Below are 18,754 nucleotides of genomic sequence, written 5' to 3' on the forward strand. Positions count from 1 at the left end.
ATTTGTGACTCTAGGTTGATAGTTTCCTATCAGAGTTTGCCAATTGTCTCTGGTTTCATTGTTGAAACGGTTCCCGGAAAAAAAATTGGCTAAAAATCCTTCCTACCTGCTATGTCACCACTATTTGAAGTATGATTGATGTACAATAAAATTTATGTACAATTCATAGATGTCTCGTTAATTTGCGAGTTTTTCAGTGTCTCGTAATTCAACGACTTGTAATAAAAATGCTGCATTTGTAATTGGCCAGGAAGGCGCATTGGGATTTACCCGTAAGGCCTTCCTGGTATATATATAAAAATAAAATAAAAATAATATTTCTCTGAGTAGACATGGTCGAAATTTTCCTCGCACTGGCAGCACTGGCCCACGGTACGAACTGTCACTTTTGTTGATTGTTTATTTATATTAGTGGTAAATGCTCGGAATCGGAAGCTGGTGGCAGAGGATTTGAGATGAGTGCTGTTTCCGGTACAGCTTCCGTTATCCGGTTACCCCCTTGCCGACTCTGCCTGCGCCGCCGCCCCCTCACAACTGACGTTTCTCGGGGTCGCCTTCGCTCTCTTCTGCACACACTCTTTTCCATCTGGGTTAATATATCTGATTTATTATACTAACATACAGACACTCTTTTCGGCTCGTACTACAATCAACAATTATTGTTTTATTCATGCATTTCGTTGAAATTAAACAACTGACTAAAATCAACATACTAGCAACTAAAACCCTTTTAAATGATATTTACATAACGTGACCATTTATTTTTTTTCCTATTATATTTTTTCATAGTTTTTATTTATTAATAAAAAAAAGAACAGTAATGAACACATGAAAATAAATAATTTATGTGGTCTTATATTTCTCCGAGGAAAAAATTTGCTCAAGTAGTTTTGGTATTGATTTCAAATGATAATGAAATTAATAATAATGATTTCTTAAAATTTACTTTGGAAATTAGCATTGATTTAAGAACTGCTACTTGCAACTGTGATTCGCTTGTCCGCAACTTATTCATAAAAAAAAAGATTAATTTCTACGGGTGCATTGGTTCCGGGCAGGCTTAAAAATTGTTACTATGTGTTGTTCTCTTTTTGAAAACGGGACATTTCGACATCCCGAAGCTGTGCTTTGGGACAATGGGATTGACCACCTGAAAACGGGACGTATGGTTACGTTATATTTATATGCAAAGTAGCTCTCAAGATGAGGAATTTGCATTTAATACAATATTTTAATTTTTATGTACATATAATATTAGTATGAACAACGAATATATGTGTATTTAATTATATTATGTTATGTAGGTGAAATCAGACGATAGATCAAAGTTTGTTTGTATGGAATGTTTAAAGAAGGTGATGACTTTTTACGAATTTTATAAAAAAGTTCAAAAAGCACAAAAAAGGCTGTTGAATGCAGATTTAACCGATATCTCGTCTGACGAAATGGAAAGCTGTGATTTCATCCAGGTATTTTTACATTTCATTCTAAATTAAGATAAAATTCTGTTTAAATTATATAGCTAGCAGTTTGGATCAATGGTTGATTTTATTTTTGGTTGTGGCTATTTGCAGGTACTATATCTGCAAATTATTGGCTATTTGCAGGTACTACATATATCTGCGACAGGCGCAAAGCCTTCTGCGCATTAACTTATAATCCGATTATAATTTCTTACATTTAATGTATGCTAGACTTGTTTAATCAATCGTTCATTATACATGAGGCAAATAAATTTCGCACGTTATTATAATGAATTTATATCATTTAGCTAGTTCGCGGCTTGTACTTGTATATAGGTATTATACGTTGTATATGATAATAATTTTCTAACAATTAATAATATTAACTAATTTGGATTATATTTTTTACTCTACGTCACTTTATGAGTTCGGACTAAATTTTAAGAGGTTTAAAACAAAATTTTAACAGTAAACACGCTGACAGTGACAGTTCACGCGCATGCGCAGAAGGCTTTGCGCCTGTCGCAGATAAAGTACCTGCAAATAGCCAATAATTTGCAGATATGGTACCTGCAAATAGCCACAACCTTTATTTTTAGCACCAAGAGGTCACCGGGTTTGATTCCGTGCTAATCTTTAATACTGCTGGTCAGACTTGTATATATGTGATTCCAAATCGATCGTTTCCTATCAGAGTTTGCCAATTTATCTGATTTCATTGTTGAAACGGTTCCTCCATCAAAGTGGCAAAAACCATCCTACTCGTTATGTCACAAATATATGAATTTGATTTATGTACAAGTCTAAATCCATAGATGTCTCTATGGATTAATTCATTAGTTAATTAATTGTTTATGTAATAAAAAATGCTGCAATGTTTATAATTAATTGTCCAGGAAGGCGCATTGAGGTTTACCTGTTAGGCCTTCCTGGTGTATATCTATGTAAAATATAATAAAATATAATTCTGTTGCAGGATACAGCAAATAAACTGAAATCGTACGAGATTCCAATTTGCAAAATAGAAGAGTGCAACGATTGCGAAAATTTCAATACAATCAAAAAAGAACCCATGGACTTTTATGCAGTAGATATCAAACGTAACGCCGGGTTTCCCACGGATTCGATTTCGCCCAAAGAAGAATGCATGTCTTCAGAAGACGGCGATGATATTTCAGATTCGGAAAAGTGCGACTCTTTAAACGAAGACGGCGGAAATCACAACTCCGAAAGTTTCATAGCAAATACATCAAAGCATAAAAAGAATACGAAATTAAAAACAAACACGAACTGCAACCCTATAAATATCAACGAAGAAAACAAATTAGAAGACGATTCACATGACATCGATCATAGCTTTCCATCTGAAATATACAGAAATGGTAAACTATTATTAAAAGGACCCACCCTTGAAAACGCCATGAATAAATTTTATAATTTAGATTGCAATATGTGTAAGGATAAAGTTCAATTTACGAATTTAAACGGCGTAAGTAAACTGAGCTCGTCGTACATACATATGTAGATTAAAACACAATTGATTGACTGTTAATTTGTGATTTTTAGTTATTTAAACATTATGAATCGGTACACGAGACTAAAGGCTATGTGATGTGCTGCAATTCGAAATTATATTATAGAAGAGCGATTTGTGTACACATGGCTCGTCATTTACAACCGTCCGCTTTTGAGTAAAAATATACAAGATCTTGCATCATCGTGTAGTTATAGACAGTTTTATTCAATTCACTTGTGTCTTTTAGGTGTCCCATTTGTGAAAAATCGATGTCCCGTCCAAACACAGTCAAACTTCATATGCAAACTCATTTGCCGGAGTCGGAAAAGCCTCACAAATGCGACCAGTGTGATAAAAGGTATCGCATAAGTAAAATCATAAAAAGAGTGAACCTTTTTATACTTAATCTATTTAAAGGGATTGAAAAGTAATCAAAAAAATACTCACAAATTCCCTGTATGTGCAATTTTCTAATGCGACGAAGATGATCCTGAACTATAGACCATGGATAGCCAATCTTCAACGTTAATTCCTCGATGGTTTGACGAGGATCTGATTCGACCATTGACGTCAGGATATCATCATCTAATTTTTGAGCTCTTCTTTTCGTGCGATCTCCTTGATGTCCCTATTCCCATTTTTAAATTGTTTATTCCACCGATGACACTTATTTAGTTTCAGAATATTCCCGTAAGTATCGGTGATTTTTTCCACTGCTTCAGAGAAATGTTATATTAATAGAAGTGGCTTTAGGCGTCATATTGTTGTCAAGTGACGACTGTCCACAGACAATCCTAAATAATTTTAGCATCAGTCGTATTTGATGCTTGGTGCTCGACGTATGTCCGATAAAAACTTCTCTGTTTGTTTATATTATTCGCAAGATGGGCAAGCATCGGTAAAAATTGCACAGTGCATTAAAAAACACACAATAAACAACATGAGATACATTTTTATAAGTAAATTGATCCGATTGTATTCTATTCTTCTATTATTATTACATTTCTCTGTTAGCCTTCATTACTTGGTCTAACATAAACAGCTTAAAATAACGCAAGTGCCCGTCCTCTATTATTGGTCTCGACATCCTTCCTCAGGTAGAACCTTTTTTTTTAAACAGAAACAATAACTTCAACATAATAACAAAACTTAGGTGTTTACTGGACCGTGTCTCGACACAAACTGACTGCAAAAGAGCTCGTCGAAAAATCTTGATTACTTTTCAGTCCCCCTAATAATTGCTTAACTGGTTGAAAAAAGTTCCACTCTTAATCACTCATACTAATAATAGTAGTTCAATTGAGCAATTACGTTATATATATATGTAATTAATGTAAGATATACATATGTTTTAGATTCAGAAGAATAGTAGGATTAAACAACCACAAACTGTCACATCTTCCCGCCAATGAAAGAGATACTTATGATTGCAAAATTTGTGAAAAAACGTAATGCATTTCAATGCCCATCGTATATTTACTGTATATTAAATACTTCATCTACAAAAATAATATTCCAGATTCACATTACACACATCTTTCGTCGGACACCTGGCCACTGTCCATGGAAACGTGAAATATTTGTGTGCCGAATGTGGTAGAAGTTTCCAGACTAAGACAAATCTATCGATGCACATGCTAACACACGATCCCACTGAGAAACACAAAGCTACATGCTCGAAATGTGGACTTGTGTAAGTATCACAATCACACTTATGTTCCGTCGATATCGAACAGCTTTATTAAACATCACTTTTTCCCGTAGATTCAAAAATAAGCCTTCTCTGAAACAGCATATGAAACGGCATGCCGATTTGTTACAGTGCACTCTATGCGAATTCTCCACACCACTTCAGCAAAAATTAAAAGTGCACATGATTGTCAAACATTCAGACTCCAAGCCGTATTCTTGTGTTGTGTGTGATAAACGGTTTAAATTTAAACAAGGCTTGAATGTTAGTTTCTTTATTTGCAGTTGGATTATATTTCAGTAGTACAATTATTTGAACCTGTTTTGTTTTACATATTTTTGTAGACTCATATGGCTCAACATACCGGAGAACGGAAATATACGTGTCCCTTCTGTCCGAAGACTTTTGTCTCGTCGGGGAACTATTATACACATCGCAAAAGAATGCACTCGGAGGAAATCAATCAAACTAAGAAAATACGATTGCGTGATATTACTGATCAGTAATAAAAGTTTTTATTATTTAAAACCGCCATTTTCTGTGCTTTGAAAAACATAGATATTGATGTCGTTTCTTAGAACGATTCGACGACAAATCAATGGACTTATTTTATATATTATACATATTTAGATTTTATTGGCGAGAGTGTATGCGTGGATTCGACTGCGTTCGTTTTAATCCATAAGCTTGTCAGTAACATCGAAGAAATCGGACGCTGACCGTATGACGTGGTCGTTGTTATTTATGGTGTATATACATAGGTATATACTTTAGTACGTGGAAGAAAGGACATGGAAAAAAGTCAAAATAAAAATAAAATATTTATTTATTTATTTTATTTTATTTCATACCAGGAAGGCATTACAGGTAAACCCCAATGCGCCTTCCTGGCCAAATTACAAACAATACAGCATTTTTTATTATATACATAAGTCGCTAAATTACGAGACACTGACAAACTCGACAATTAACGAGACATCTATGAATTGTACATACATTTTTATTGTAATATTTACATTAATCATACTCAAATAGTGGTGACATAGTGGGTAGGAAGGATTTTTAGCCAATTTTTAATCGGGAATCGTTTCAACAATGAAATCAGAGAAAATTGGCAAACTCTGATAGGAAACGATCAACCAGGAGTCACAAATCCTGGTCTGACCAGCAGCATTACAGATATACTCAGAAAAATTCTTTTTCAATCGAGGTCAGCTCAAGGGATCGAACTCGGCGCCTCTCGGTGTTAAGCAGAAGCTTAACGACCGAGCCACGCTGCTGGCTCGGTCGTTAAAATAAAAGAATGAACAAACGAAGACCTGATTTTATTGATCGATTTGTATAAAGAAAAACCGCGTCTATGGGATCCTGTTCATAAGGAGTGCAAATTAAAATCCAAAAGATATGATGATTTTATGGAAATAAAATAATTTAATAATCTCATATTTTAAAAAATTTAGCTACTGTTTGACTGTTTGACTTTTGGATATTTATTTATGTATTTGGAACACAAAAATTGTTAATTTTGATTTTATGTGTTATATATGATCATTATATAATATATTTTAAAATAAATTATTTTATGAGTAAAATTTGTTTGATTTGATACTAAACAACTTTTTATATTTAAAAAAAATCGCTTTATTCTGGTTTTGATCTCTTAATCTAGAACTCGATGTAACATATTTTGAATGAGTGGTGTATAAACGAAGGAATAAGAAAGGACCTAAAAATGAAAACCTCACGTACATTGAAGGGCTAAGTAAACATCTGAATATGCTGGCGAACAGATGGATGGTTCAGACCAACAGATGGGTTCGGTGATTACTGGTCACAAATTACTCGTCACAAAGTCACTAAAATCTCTATAACGGAACATCTGGCAGCCGAAAAGTCCATCATACTAACGATAACTATCATAGTAACGAGAACTTGAGTGCCAAATATTGTGTATTCGCGATTTTCATGGCAAAAATTGTCTTTGTGACCACCCCAATGTGACGAATAGTCCAATTACCAACAGATGATCCAGAGGCTACGTCCACACTACCGATATTTAGTAACCAGTTCCTAAATAGCAACCACAGGTTGCAATATGGGAACTGGATATTGAAAAATTCCTAAATATCGAGTGTTGATATCGGTAGTGTGGACGTAGCCAGACAGATTTAATTCATTTAAAAAAAATGGTATTAAAAACCTACATTGGACATTACTACGGGGTAATTGATCCATATTAAACCGAAACATAAAAATTAAAAAACATATTAATTAATGTTTTAAATATCAGATTGTAAAAGTAGCGGAAAATAAAAAATTAAAAAAATTGCTCTGTCTCTAAAGGCATTTTAACAATACACTATTGACTATTGGTCTGTTCATACCTAGTCAGCTCGTACCGACTTTAGCAGGTATCCGGCCGTACGAAAAGTATTCTTTGGTACATTTTGTATGGGTATATTCATACCAACCGTCACGTTTACGCCACGGCAGGCTTACAGCAGTACCCGACATTTCCTGTTCATACCTTACAGCATCATCCGTCAACGTATCGTATCCGTTTTTTTGGCCATCGTGGAAATATACACGTGAATTACGTACCATGAGTCTGCCGCTTTGCTGTTTTGGACCAATTATTGATAGTGACAGTTGACAGCTGTTCAATCTTTCGACATGGTTTTGGCGCAAATATTTAAAAAAATTTTGTCCATCATCCACAAGCACCTTATACGTTTTTCTATTTTTTAACATGGGATGCACATCAAAACGCCTCCGTGCTTTTTTATTGCCTTCTTGAGCTTCTTCTTCCAACAAAAACGCGATTATACATATTTTTTCGTTCGATAAACGCCGAAACATTTTTGCTGACGCGTAGCTACGAATGCACGTGTATGCATTCATATTGTAGGTACTCGACAATACGACGTAAGCAATATTGCGCCGTATCGTCATGGCCTGTAATGTATAAGTAAGCCGATTTTGCCTTGCACTCGGCCAAATTGCTGTAAACGTGACGTGACCGCGATTTGTAGGTAGATATGAATAGAAATGTAATAAAATGACATATTTGAAACGGAGTCGTGCAGTGCTGTTAAGTATGAACAGACCTTAATTGGAATCCTTCTTAATTGCCACCCGAATCATATGAGTCGGGTGTGTGTCTTGACCTCCGCCGAACCCCTGAGACTGACTTACCGAACACCTAGGGTTAGATCGAACCCAGGTTAAGAACCACTGCTCTAAAGGCATTGTAACAATACACTATTGACTATATCGGGGAGGGGGGGTTCGATAAACATATTTTTAATTTTTAACATAAATAAAATAAATATTTAAATAAAAATTCATAAAAATCCTCATCTTCATTTTCAAAATGTGCACATTCAAAAAGATATTGTTTTATTATTATTAATTTTATTTTATCGTTATCAAGTTGAGGTAAATTTTGAAAAGTTCAAATGACATTTGAAATATGTGGACGAATTCTCTCTGCTTTAGTTCTGATTCGTTTGCACCGTTGAGGTGGCAGCTTGATTCGATCTGTCAATTGTTGTTGATTGTATATAATGGTCGCGAACAGATAAATGGACTTGGGACGGACGCAATGAGTACAGCTTCAGGTGCAGAAGGTGACGCAACTTCCGGTTTGAATTCGTTCCCCTGTCGACTGTGTCTTCGTCTTCGTCTCCACAACACCGACGCCTCTCAGGGTCGTCTGCGGGCACTCTTGCATACACTTTTCTCTTTCTGGGTAATTTTCTTATCCACTTCAATATTTATAAAAACAAAAGCTGCTCATTTAATGTCACTTTCACATTTATTCTATTTTTTTTTTTCAGATAAATCCGCACGACAAATCTAAGGTTGTTTGTATCGAATGTTTGAATACAGTGATGACTTTTTATGATTTTTATAAAAAAGTGCAAAGGGTTCAAGAAAAATTTTGCAATACTAGTATTGATGATATTTCTGATAGTGAAATGGAAAATCCCGATCGTAAAGAGGTATGGCATCATCAAATCAAAACATGCATCTTTTAGCATTCAATGTGTCAAACTCAAATATTTAATTTCAGAATAAGTTGGAAGTTCCAATTTGTAAAAAAGAAGACTGGACCGAATACAATTCATTATTTATTTCATGTGATAAAATGGATGAAGTTCGTATTTTAATCGAAATTTTTTAACAGTAATATTTTTGGTTTCTGTACTTTAATTATTGATTATTTTAGACGTCTAACAGTGAAACGAGTACAAATTCTAAAAATCAAAACAAAAATTTAAGTGCTGTAAAAGAAGAACCTGTTGATTTTTATGATGAAGGCATCGGAAATAATTCTGACTTTCATTCAGTTTCACTCAAAGAAGAGTACATGTCGTCAGATGATGCTGATGATATTGCAAATTCAGAAAAATGCCACTCTCCATCTGATAAAACTAGTCATTGCGGTTCTAATAGTTCAATATCAGATTCGCCAAAAAGTAATAAACATTCAAGGGGTTCCAGTCCATTGAAATCAGATAGCGTCAATACTTATCAAGAAGACAATGTCTCGAAAAGCATTGCATATAGTTTTCCATCCGAAATCTATAAAAACGGCAAACTGGTATTAAAAGGAAATGCTCTTGAAAGCGTCATAGGAAAATTCTACGATCTAGATTGCAACATTTGCAAAGTCAATAGGAAATTCACAGAATTAAATTATGTAAAAAAATCATATTTATCTAATTATGCTATGTCTTTATATCATATATGAACATTCATATTTATATTTTCCACCTACAGTTGTTCAGACATTATGAATCGGAACATCATACTAAAGGCTATGTCGTTTGTTGTAATTCTAAACTATACAATCGCAAAGCAATCTGTATGCATATGGGTCGTCATTTACAGCCTTCGGCATTCGAGTAAGAAAACTTTGAAATTGTTCAGTTAAATGAAACTTCATACATAATACTAATTATCTTGTATTTCCAGGTGTCCTATATGCAAAAAACTAGTATCTCGTCCATACGTTTTAGATACACACATTCAATCTCATTTACCTGATTCAGAAAAACCTTGTAAATGTGATCAATGTGATAAAAGGTATACTTAGATAAAAATCATACGTAAATATTAGGGGTACCAGGAATTAAACCATTATTTGAAAAATTTTGCAATAAAATTTATTAAAAAAAAAAACTAACATAAAATTACAAAATATAATTACCATCGTTGTAAACGACTTCTTCCCATCTTTTTTGTAAATTTTCAATACCTCTTTTATAAAAACTTTGTGGTTTTGAATCGAATTAGTGAGTCAGATGTGTTTTCACTTCGCTCAGATTCTCGAACTTTTTATCTCGTAAGGAGTGTTCCAGTGACCGTAAAATGTGATAATCCGATAGAGCAATATCTGGTGAGTATGGTGGGTGGGATAAAGCCTCCCAATTTAACTACAAGAGTTACAGAAGAACTACAGCTTTGCCGCGAGCTAAACTCGAACGTTATGATTTTAATTTCTGGTTAATCCATGTAAATGTTGACAGTAGACTTCAGCCAGTATTATTTCACCCGGCTTTAATAATTCGAAGTGGATGATCCCATAAATATCCCACCATACACATAACAGAACCTTGCGTAATGTCAATCCTAGTTTCGGTGTTTAATTTTTCGAAACCCATTGGTTTTTTTTTGTCAAGTTGTAGCAGACCCATTTTTCGTCTCCGGTTACAAGTTGATGCAAAAAAGAACAGGTTCGTTGTCACGAAAGCAAAGAGCTTCACGTGTTCAAGCCACTTCTTTGTTAGCCGGGGAGAGTTCATGCAGCAGCCAAATACCCGTTCTATTTACTTTTCCGATCTTTTTCAAATAAAATTGCACTGATGACCATGAAGCTCCAAGTGTCTGGCGTAATTCTTCAATGGTTTAACATGGATTAGACTCAACTAGTGCTTTTAATTTATCTTCATCAAACTTTGGACGTCTTCCGCTTCGAGGGAGGTCCTGCATACTCCAATTACCCAAATTCAATTTTCAAAACCAGGATTAATATCTATTCTTTGTAAGGACATTGCCATAAATTTCATCGATGGCTTCCGTGGCTTTGGTTACGTTCAATCCTTTGTCGAAAAACAACAACATGATGTGAGCGCATATGTTCGTCGTCAATTTCGGGCTTAGACATTTTTACCTTTAAAAAATTATATATTTTATGCTCAAAATATAAAGACAACGAACCTCTCTACAAAACAAACAGTCACCAAGATGTTTCTTTGACCACGGATGGAAGCAGACTGGTTCAAAGTTGACTCTCTGAAAATAATGGCGAATTTCCTGGTACCCCTATTATTATCAATGAAATATATACAAGTTTTGTATATTACAGATTTGGCAACATAGCAGCTTTAAATCATCATAAAAAAATACACATTCCCATTAGTCAAAGAGATACGTACTATTGCAATATTTGTGGAAAAGTGTAATATTTATTTTCCAATGAATTTATCTATACAAATTCTAGACTGTTTTATAATGTACGTACAATTTTAGATTTACCCTATCGGCATCGTTACGTACTCACATGACCTGCATTCACGGAGGAGTAAAACATTTGTGTTCTGAATGCGGTCGCAGTTTCCAAACCAAAACTAATCTGACGGTGCATATGCTGACGCACGATCCTCTAGAAAAAAACAAAGCTAAATGTCCACAATGCGGGCTCATGTAATAATCGACGCAATTTTCGCTTAACAGTTCATTGATGTCATATACTTTATACGTATATTGCTTTCAGATGTGCAAATGTTTACGCTTTGCGGAGGCATATGAAACGCCACACTGATCTTTTGCAGTGTTCTTTGTGTAGTTTTGCTGCTCCCCTTCCTAGAGAACTGCGACTGCACATGCATATGAAACATTCAGACTCGAAGCCGCACTCTTGTAAAATTTGTGGCAAAACGTTCAAAAGGAAATGCGGTTTGACTGTAAGATTTTAATTTTAAAGTTGTCAATTAGTTTGATGATGATATTGTACCAATTTGGGATTTAATTTCAGACGCATATGGCTCAACATACTGGTGAACGCAAATTTATATGTCCCTTTTGTCCGAAAACTTTCGCTTCGTCGGGGAATTACTATACTCATCGGAAGAGAATGCACTCGGAGGAACTTAAAAATCGCATAAAAGCAATAGAAATTAATTCTTTGTAATTGATTATATTTAAATTTAATAGTGGAGATAGTAGAAGGTGATAGTCCTAATGGAGGAATATTCAAAACTGAATATAGATCGGAAAACTATAGTAGATGTCTCAAATTATCTACAATACTGGCTAAAAAGCCTGTTAATAAATATAAATGAATTTTTTTCGACCAAGAGGAGTATTTATTTACATACATATGTTTATAAAATCAAAAGGTAGTCGGTGAATATACAACTGAACATATATATCTTTTGAACTGACGATTTTTAGAAATTTATTTGGACATGGAACCACAGCTTAAAGCAAATTGGAAAATAACAAGAGGATCATAGATTTTTATTTATTCAAAAAATTTATCAACGATGAAAAGTACTTCTTAAGAAAACATTAGGATTAAATAAGTGTAAAGTGTTAGAAAATATATTGAATGTATAAAATAAATTAAATTAAATCTATGATAGAATTCAGCAAATTACAGTGGAAAACAACTTACACTTTCTTTTTTTGAAAATTTCCTCTACCTTTACCCTAATTTTTCTAAATAAGAATTCCATTCAAAAGTATGCAATGAATTACAATCACAAGTGTGTACGAAGTACTCGCTGTTAACACCACGCTCCGTCTCTCTTTCTCCCCTTGGAATCGTATATTGTGGAAAGCGGTGACCGTCACCGCATCGAAAAATCGAAAATGTTCATTTACCATGGATACATATTGTTGTGTAGAGGTGGGTGGAGGATCCAAGTAAAAGGCCAGAGTCGTGTCACAGCATTTATTGGTGATTAAGTAGATACACGCACTGGCAGTGCTCCGTCCAGAATGTCTTGATATCGCCTAAGTACCGCCTTATAACGGATCAGTCGCTCAGGGCATCTTCGACGTCCGGTTACTTCCCTATTGGTTAGGCATGTACCTGGATATGTATTCCCACGGTATCGGTCACTTCTGAGAAGGGACCAACAGTGGCCAATTTGGTGGACATTGTTTAGCCTACATGCACTTAGCCTAGAGATAATCCTTGAAACCAATTATAACGGTCACACGGTCTCTGGGATGCTACTCGGCCTAATCCAATTGCACTTACTCGGCGTTGTACGTAACAATATGAAAAGTGGGTAGTATATATATATCAGTGGCGTGCGGTAAAACTCTCTCCCCCCGTCGTACAGCCTCACTTAATTTGCGCGAGCAGGATATAAGAGGAACAAGCTTTTCCTCCCGTATCCTGCCCGCGCACATTAAGCAAGGCTGTACGACAAAAAGAGAGATAATTTCACCGCATGCCACTGATATATATTATATATACATAGTATCGTTTACCATGCATACATTATTTTCAATCTTTCGACTTAAGATCTTTCGATTTTCGATGCCGTGATGTAGACCCTGTAGAATGAGACGCAGCACAATGTGAGCATTGCGCATGACACTGTACGAAGTACTCACTCACCATGCTCCGTCTCTCTTTCCCCCTTGGAATCGTGAAAAGAGACGCGGCATATAATAATAATATTTAAAATTTAAATAAAGAAAAAAAATCGTAATCGTGATACATAGGGCGTATCATTGCAGCACATTTGTTGAGCCCAAGAAATGTATAAGAGAATAATATTCCAGAAAGCCAAGATTTATTCGGTAAACGGACTACTAGTCATATGTGAACCAGTCACAGGATAACCAGTCGCTCTAGATCGGTCACACGCATAGATGTATAATACATAGATCCGCCCTCACGGTTTATACTGGTCTCCCTTTTGGCGCATGCAAAATACATGGCGCATGCACACTTTTCTTTCAGTAGGTTAGTAGCTTCTAAGTAGGAAAGGTCGATTGCGGAGATCTTGTCGATAGATATGCGGAGATCTTTTCGTCACTAACTGAGGGGTGCGGGGGGTTTAACTAGCGTGGGGAAGTGAAAAAAACACCGACCGCTGCGTCGTGGCCCTCAGTTAGTGGCGACAAGATCTCCAACGAAATTTGTATGAAATGCCATATCTAGTATATTCTAGATCTATGGTCACACGTTATCACCCGTCACACTAAAACTGGTTACGAGAAAACTGGTCACACCCTAAAACTGGTCACGAGAAAACTGGTCAAACCCTAAAATGGGTCAAGTTTTCTCGTGATGGATGATCACGTGTGACCGATCTAGAGCGACCGGTTCACATTTGACTAGTAATCACCGAACCATTTATTCATAATGTACATGGTTCGAAATTACACTGTTAGAACAACTGTCAGTTGTTGGCATAAGCTACGGCTGAATTTGAATGTGAATCTTTCACTGTGTTTGAAATAGAGATTACTAATATATTAGAAGTGCATGAAAATTTGATAAATGCCATTCTTAATGTGATGAGGATTGTGATAGTTACACAATGAGTAAGGTTTCCGAGCGAACCTGTAGTTTAATATCCAATGATAAAAAGACTCCATGTCGACTATGTCTTCGTCGTCAATCACGTTCCATAGATGCTTCACAAGATCGTCTGCGTCTGATTCTTCACACTCTTTTTTCATTCTGGGTTACTTTATGCGTTTACTTTTATAGTAATGCCTCGCTATTATTGTGAGTTGTATTGAATTGGAGCAATATTTTTGAGGTGTTGAATTCAAATAATAAATTCCATTGAAAATAACACAATACAAACAGCAATTAGTTAAAGAATTTTTGAATATCCAAAAGTTTTCAATAAATATTTGAAATATACTACTCTGAATAGGGAGGCATTACATTATTATAATAACGTAAAAAACTATATTTATTTTACTTTTATATCAATAAATATCAACAGGTCAATTCTGAAGACAAATTTAAGCTCATTTGTGTCGAGTGTCTAAATACTGTATTGACTTTTTATTCATTTTACAAAAACGTTCAAATCATCCAAAAAGAATTTTCAGACACGAATATTGACAAAATTAATACAAACATTGCTAATGTATGTTTTCTGCATATTTATTTTACATATTTACTTGTGTAGTTTAATTTTAATTCTATATTTTTTATATAGGACGATATATCAGACGGTGAAACAAAACCATTCAACGAGGTAAAAGTCGAAGTAGTATCCGTTGATTTCGAAAATGACGATGATACAATCGATAGCGAAATTCCAATCGAATCTGTTACTCTGAAAGAAGAGTACATGTCATCATCGGATGAAATCGACGATTGTGAACATGTGCAAAAGCCGACTATTCCAAACAGCGATAACGATCAATACGACTCTCAGAGTTCTTTACCCGATTCGAATGAAATGGAATTATTGAAATGTGAGACTAAAAACTCCACACTGGAAAGCAGCTTTGTGAGCAATTCGAAGGATCCGGACTATAAATTCCCGACTGAAATAGTCAGAAATGGAAAATTGTTTCTAAAAGGACCTACGCTCGACACGTCTATCAACAAGTTCTACGATTTGGGATGCGAAATTTGTAAATACAAAGTGCAATTCACCGAATTGAACGAAGTAATTAGAATAAAGTATATGTGTATATAAACAAGTCTTTTTACTCTTTAATTTTAATTTTTATTTATTTGCAGTTATTTAATCATTATAAACTGGAACACACGACTAGAGGTTATGTCACTTGCTGCAATTCTAAATTATTTAATAAGAGATCTATCAGTATGCATATGGCACGACATTTACAACCTTCAGCTTTTGAGTAATGAAACTTATGCTGCTGTAGAGGACGACAGGTCGAGTTAGGGTCGTCATTTTGTGAGTTGTGACTGATTGTTGGTGGCTACTACTTTACTTCTTTAGGACGCGGGAATAGTTGACCATGTCCCGGCTTATAGGAACACGTGTTGTGTTTGGAAGAGGATATTTATTGCTCAGTTAATACAGTTGTGTTTGTATCTACAGCGAAGGAGAGAATTGCTCGACATCGAAGGAGTGAGCAGGCTGAGCTGCTGAAGCTCACTGGCGTTAGGTGCTGGTGCGCCGGTTTATCTGTTTCAGTTGGATACGTGGTCGTGTGCAGTTGTCTTTGTCTAGGGGTCGTAGTGTGTCTGCATTCTGAGTATGTTCCGCTTGAATATATATTGAATATATTATACGAATTCATTGAACTCGATAAGAGTTAGTACGCGATTTTCTATATTCCTACACTTCCTTCCCGCCCGTTATATTAAACAGCGTGTTTATAATACCGTAGTTTCATTCCTTTGGCCCCCATATCCTATTTAATGTCAGCCGGGAAGGATGTAAAGCTGTAGCCACCAACATGATCGAATCGGTCCCAACTCGCAAGATGATTACCCAAACTTAACTGTGTCGTAAAGCCCCTACATTGTTATAATTCATATTTAGAAAGTTTATTTTATCATTTTCTATTTATTTTTAGGTGCCGAATTTGTAAAATGTCTGTGACACGCCTGGAAACACTTAAACAGCATGTCCAAACTCATTTTCCACATTCAGAAAAACTTTTCCAATGTGATCAATGCGATAAAGGGTACATTTGAAACAAAAAAATTTTTTTTTCAATAATATTATTTTGAATTTATTATTTTTTTTATAGATTCGGCTCTATGGACAGCTTAAAAAAACATAAATTAGGACATGTGCCTATTTCCGAAAGAGACACTTACACGTGTAAAATTTGTGGAAGATCGTAATATAAACTTTTATTTATTTATTATATTTAATGTACATAAAATTTAAATAGTTATTACTTTAGATTCACGCTGTCTACTTCTTATTCCGTCCACTTATCTACGGCACACGGTGATGTTAAATATTTGTGTTCCGAGTGCGGCAGCAGTTTCTTAACCAAAACCAGATACTCATTGCACATGCAACAGCACGATCCACCAGATAAGCACAAAGTCAAATGCTCATACTGCGGTGTAACGTAATACAAAAAAAAAAACAAAATACCAGTGGCGGCTCGTCTATATAGGCTCCGGGGGCTGCAGCCCTCCCAGTATAGTACATATGCATACTATTTTTGTTAACATTCGGTCACCGGTGGAGTCAACGAGCTACTATAGCCCGATTCATCTCTGCAGCCTCTCAATTGTGAATTCTCACGAGCCGCCACTGTAAAATACTGTATAGTTTCTTCTGATTTAGTACATACATATATCGATTGTTTTTTTTAGTTGTAAAAATAAACCATCTTTAGCGCAGCATATGAAACGCCATACAAACCTCGTGCAGTGTTCTTTGTGCGACTATTCAACTTCCCTTACAAAGTTTCTTTCCGTGCACATGCGTATGAAGCACTCCGATTTGAAACCGTTTGTTTGTCTCGTTTGTGGCAAGTCGTTTAAAGTTAAACAATGCTTGAATGTAAGTTTATGTATTTATGTATGAAATTTTACTCTGATTTAACATTTGCATGTGAAAATTTGTCGTTTTGTTGCAGACGCATATGGCTCAACACACCGGCGAACGGAAATATGCGTGTTCTTACTGTCCGAGAACGTTTGCCTCGTCGGGTAATTTCTATACGCATCGAAAAAGAATGCACGCTGAAGAAATCAGTCGAGGTAGATCTAAAGATAATGAGATGAGTGACGCAATTACTAATGAATAGCAATGGCTATATATAATCTTTGATAATTGTGTAAATATCGAGAATCGCGTGTTACATTCAAATAAAGCTTCCAGAGATCCCGGTTTTACGGGATTGTTCCGGTTACACGCCTCTGATCCTGAAAGTGCCTTTCGGGACAGTCAAATGTCCCGGATTTAGATGGCTGCTTATTGACCTCTCATTGTTCAGAAATACCGACAGTTACGAAACTACAAAAGAATGCATGAATCTCAATCTCTCATGGATCCACATCCATGGTTAAAAAAAGCGAGATTGAAATAATCAAGGATTTTTTCAATCTTCTTCGGCAATATACATATAATGAATTTCATCTAATATTAAAATAATAACTAGATAAACTGGTAAAAAAAAAAAGAAATACCAGTTTATAAAAGGAACGATCTTAAATTTAATTGGTTGTGGCTATTTGCAGGTACTATATCTGCAAATTATTGGCTATTTGCAGGTACTATATCTGCGACAGGCGCAAAGCCTGTATAAGCAAAGCCAAATACAACGTATAATACCTACAAGCCGCGAACTAGCTAAATGATATAAATCTATTATAATAACGTGCGAAATTTATTTGCCCTATGTATAATGAACGATTGATTAAACAAGTCTAGTATACATTAAATGTAAGAAATCATAATCGGATTATAAGTTCACGCGCATGCGCAGAAGGCTCTGCGCCTGTCGCAGATATACATAGTACCTGCAAATAGCCACAACCAATTTAATTTGTTAAGTTTGCACTGTTAAGTTAACAAGGTTTTTTATTATTCTTGTAATATCTGTGCATATGTATTTTCTTTCATTCTTGTTTTATTTTATATTTATTTCATAAGACTAAAAGACCACAGCGCCCAAATCTTTTGTAAAATATAAAAAAAGATTCATACAAGCACAAATACGATTTCGGATGGTACATGGGGGGGGGGGGGAGGGTTTCAATTAAAATGTCCCGGTTTGGATATCAATAAATCTGGCAGCCCTACATTCAAAAGATGTTTGTAGTTAGATATATTGCTGTTATTATTTTGTTTTATATGTATTTCGTGATTAAAAATAAATCGTTAATCTTAAATACAGGGTTTTCATTTATTCATAGGTAATAACAAAATTCATTTAAATCGTTAGTCAGGGTGTAGTTATTGGCCACTTGAACAAAAGCTGAGCTAGGCCACAGCGTAGCTCACTGGTTAAGCCATTGTTTACTAGTATAGAGGTTGAGGGTTCGCATTCCGGCTGGAATTGAGTAATAATTCGTTTTATATACGCTGTTCAGACCAGACCAAGCGTCTCCTGTTTAAGTTTACTATATTATCTAACTTAATT

The 18,754-nt window shown here is 35.2% G+C and overlaps 3 protein-coding genes across 4 annotated transcripts; all 3 read left to right on the top strand.

The window, feature by feature from the left end:
- The first annotated feature begins 328 nt into the window (after nt 1-328).
- Nucleotides 329-5,497, top strand: LOC143917775 (uncharacterized). Its single transcript, XM_077439356.1, has 9 exons — nt 329-590; nt 1,305-1,469; nt 2,440-2,952; nt 3,030-3,154; nt 3,227-3,337; nt 4,335-4,427; nt 4,499-4,672; nt 4,744-4,933; nt 5,014-5,497. Exons 1-9 carry the CDS (start codon nt 456-458, stop codon nt 5,173-5,175), a joined length of 1,668 nt encoding a protein of 555 aa, XP_077295482.1. The 5' UTR covers nt 329-455; the 3' UTR covers nt 5,176-5,497.
- A 2,644-nt stretch (nt 5,498-8,141) lies between these two features.
- On the top strand, nt 8,142-12,352 carry LOC143917740 (uncharacterized). Its single transcript, XM_077439321.1, has 10 exons — nt 8,142-8,420; nt 8,509-8,673; nt 8,745-8,828; nt 8,901-9,374; nt 9,455-9,579; nt 9,650-9,760; nt 11,043-11,135; nt 11,207-11,380; nt 11,451-11,640; nt 11,712-12,352. The coding sequence occupies exons 1-10, from the start codon at nt 8,142-8,144 to the stop codon at nt 11,865-11,867; spliced, it is 1,851 nt and encodes a 616-aa protein (XP_077295447.1). The 3' UTR covers nt 11,868-12,352.
- A 1,732-nt stretch (nt 12,353-14,084) lies between these two features.
- LOC143917935 (zinc finger protein 639-like) lies at nt 14,085-18,500 on the top strand. 2 transcript variants are annotated; one of them, XM_077439568.1, is made up of 11 exons: nt 14,085-14,388; nt 14,659-14,805; nt 14,878-15,336; nt 15,411-15,535; nt 16,220-16,330; nt 16,397-16,489; nt 16,556-16,729; nt 16,980-17,169; nt 17,246-17,369; nt 17,484-17,860; nt 18,129-18,500. In XM_077439568.1, the coding sequence occupies exons 1-10, from the start codon at nt 14,242-14,244 to the stop codon at nt 17,573-17,575; spliced, it is 1,662 nt and encodes a 553-aa protein (XP_077295694.1). In that variant the 5' UTR covers nt 14,085-14,241; the 3' UTR covers nt 17,576-17,860; nt 18,129-18,500. The 2 variants fall into 2 exon arrangements, with proteins under 2 accessions (XP_077295694.1, XP_077295696.1); XM_077439570.1 differs by lacking the exon at nt 17,484-17,860 and having other exon boundaries at nt 18,265-18,499.
- Nucleotides 18,501-18,754: the final 254 nt, after the last annotated feature.

The sequence above is a fragment of the Arctopsyche grandis genome, chromosome 10 (assembly GCF_051622035.1).
Source record: "Arctopsyche grandis isolate Sample6627 chromosome 10, ASM5162203v2, whole genome shotgun sequence".
Classification (NCBI taxonomy): Eukaryota; Metazoa; Arthropoda; class Insecta; order Trichoptera; family Hydropsychidae; genus Arctopsyche; species Arctopsyche grandis.

Bases quoted from the DNA above. Each gene is read 5' to 3' on its own strand.
- LOC143917775 (XM_077439356.1), top strand. From the start codon at position 456: ATGAGTGCTGTTTCCGGTACAGCTTCCGTTATCCGGTTACCCCCTTGC. The intron at 591-1,304 runs GTTAATATATCT...TATGTTATGTAG, and splicing joins ACACACTCTTTTCCATCTGG to GTGAAATCAGACGATAGATC. The intron at 2,953-3,029 runs GTAAGTAAACTG...TGTGATTTTTAG, and splicing joins AATTTACGAATTTAAACGGC to TTATTTAAACATTATGAATC.
- LOC143917740 (XM_077439321.1), top strand. From the start codon at position 8,142: ATGTGGACGAATTCTCTCTGCTTTAGTTCTGATTCGTTTGCACCGTTG. The intron at 9,580-9,649 runs GTAAGAAAACTT...TTGTATTTCCAG, and splicing joins TTACAGCCTTCGGCATTCGA to GTGTCCTATATGCAAAAAAC. The intron at 11,641-11,711 runs GTAAGATTTTAA...ATTTAATTTCAG, and splicing joins AAAGGAAATGCGGTTTGACT to ACGCATATGGCTCAACATAC.
- LOC143917935 (XM_077439568.1), top strand. From the start codon at position 14,242: ATGAGTAAGGTTTCCGAGCGAACCTGTAGTTTAATATCCAATGATAAA. The intron at 16,331-16,396 runs GTACATTTGAAA...TTTTTTTTATAG, and splicing joins TGTGATCAATGCGATAAAGG to ATTCGGCTCTATGGACAGCT. The intron at 16,490-16,555 runs GTAATATAAACT...TTATTACTTTAG, and splicing joins TGTAAAATTTGTGGAAGATC to ATTCACGCTGTCTACTTCTT.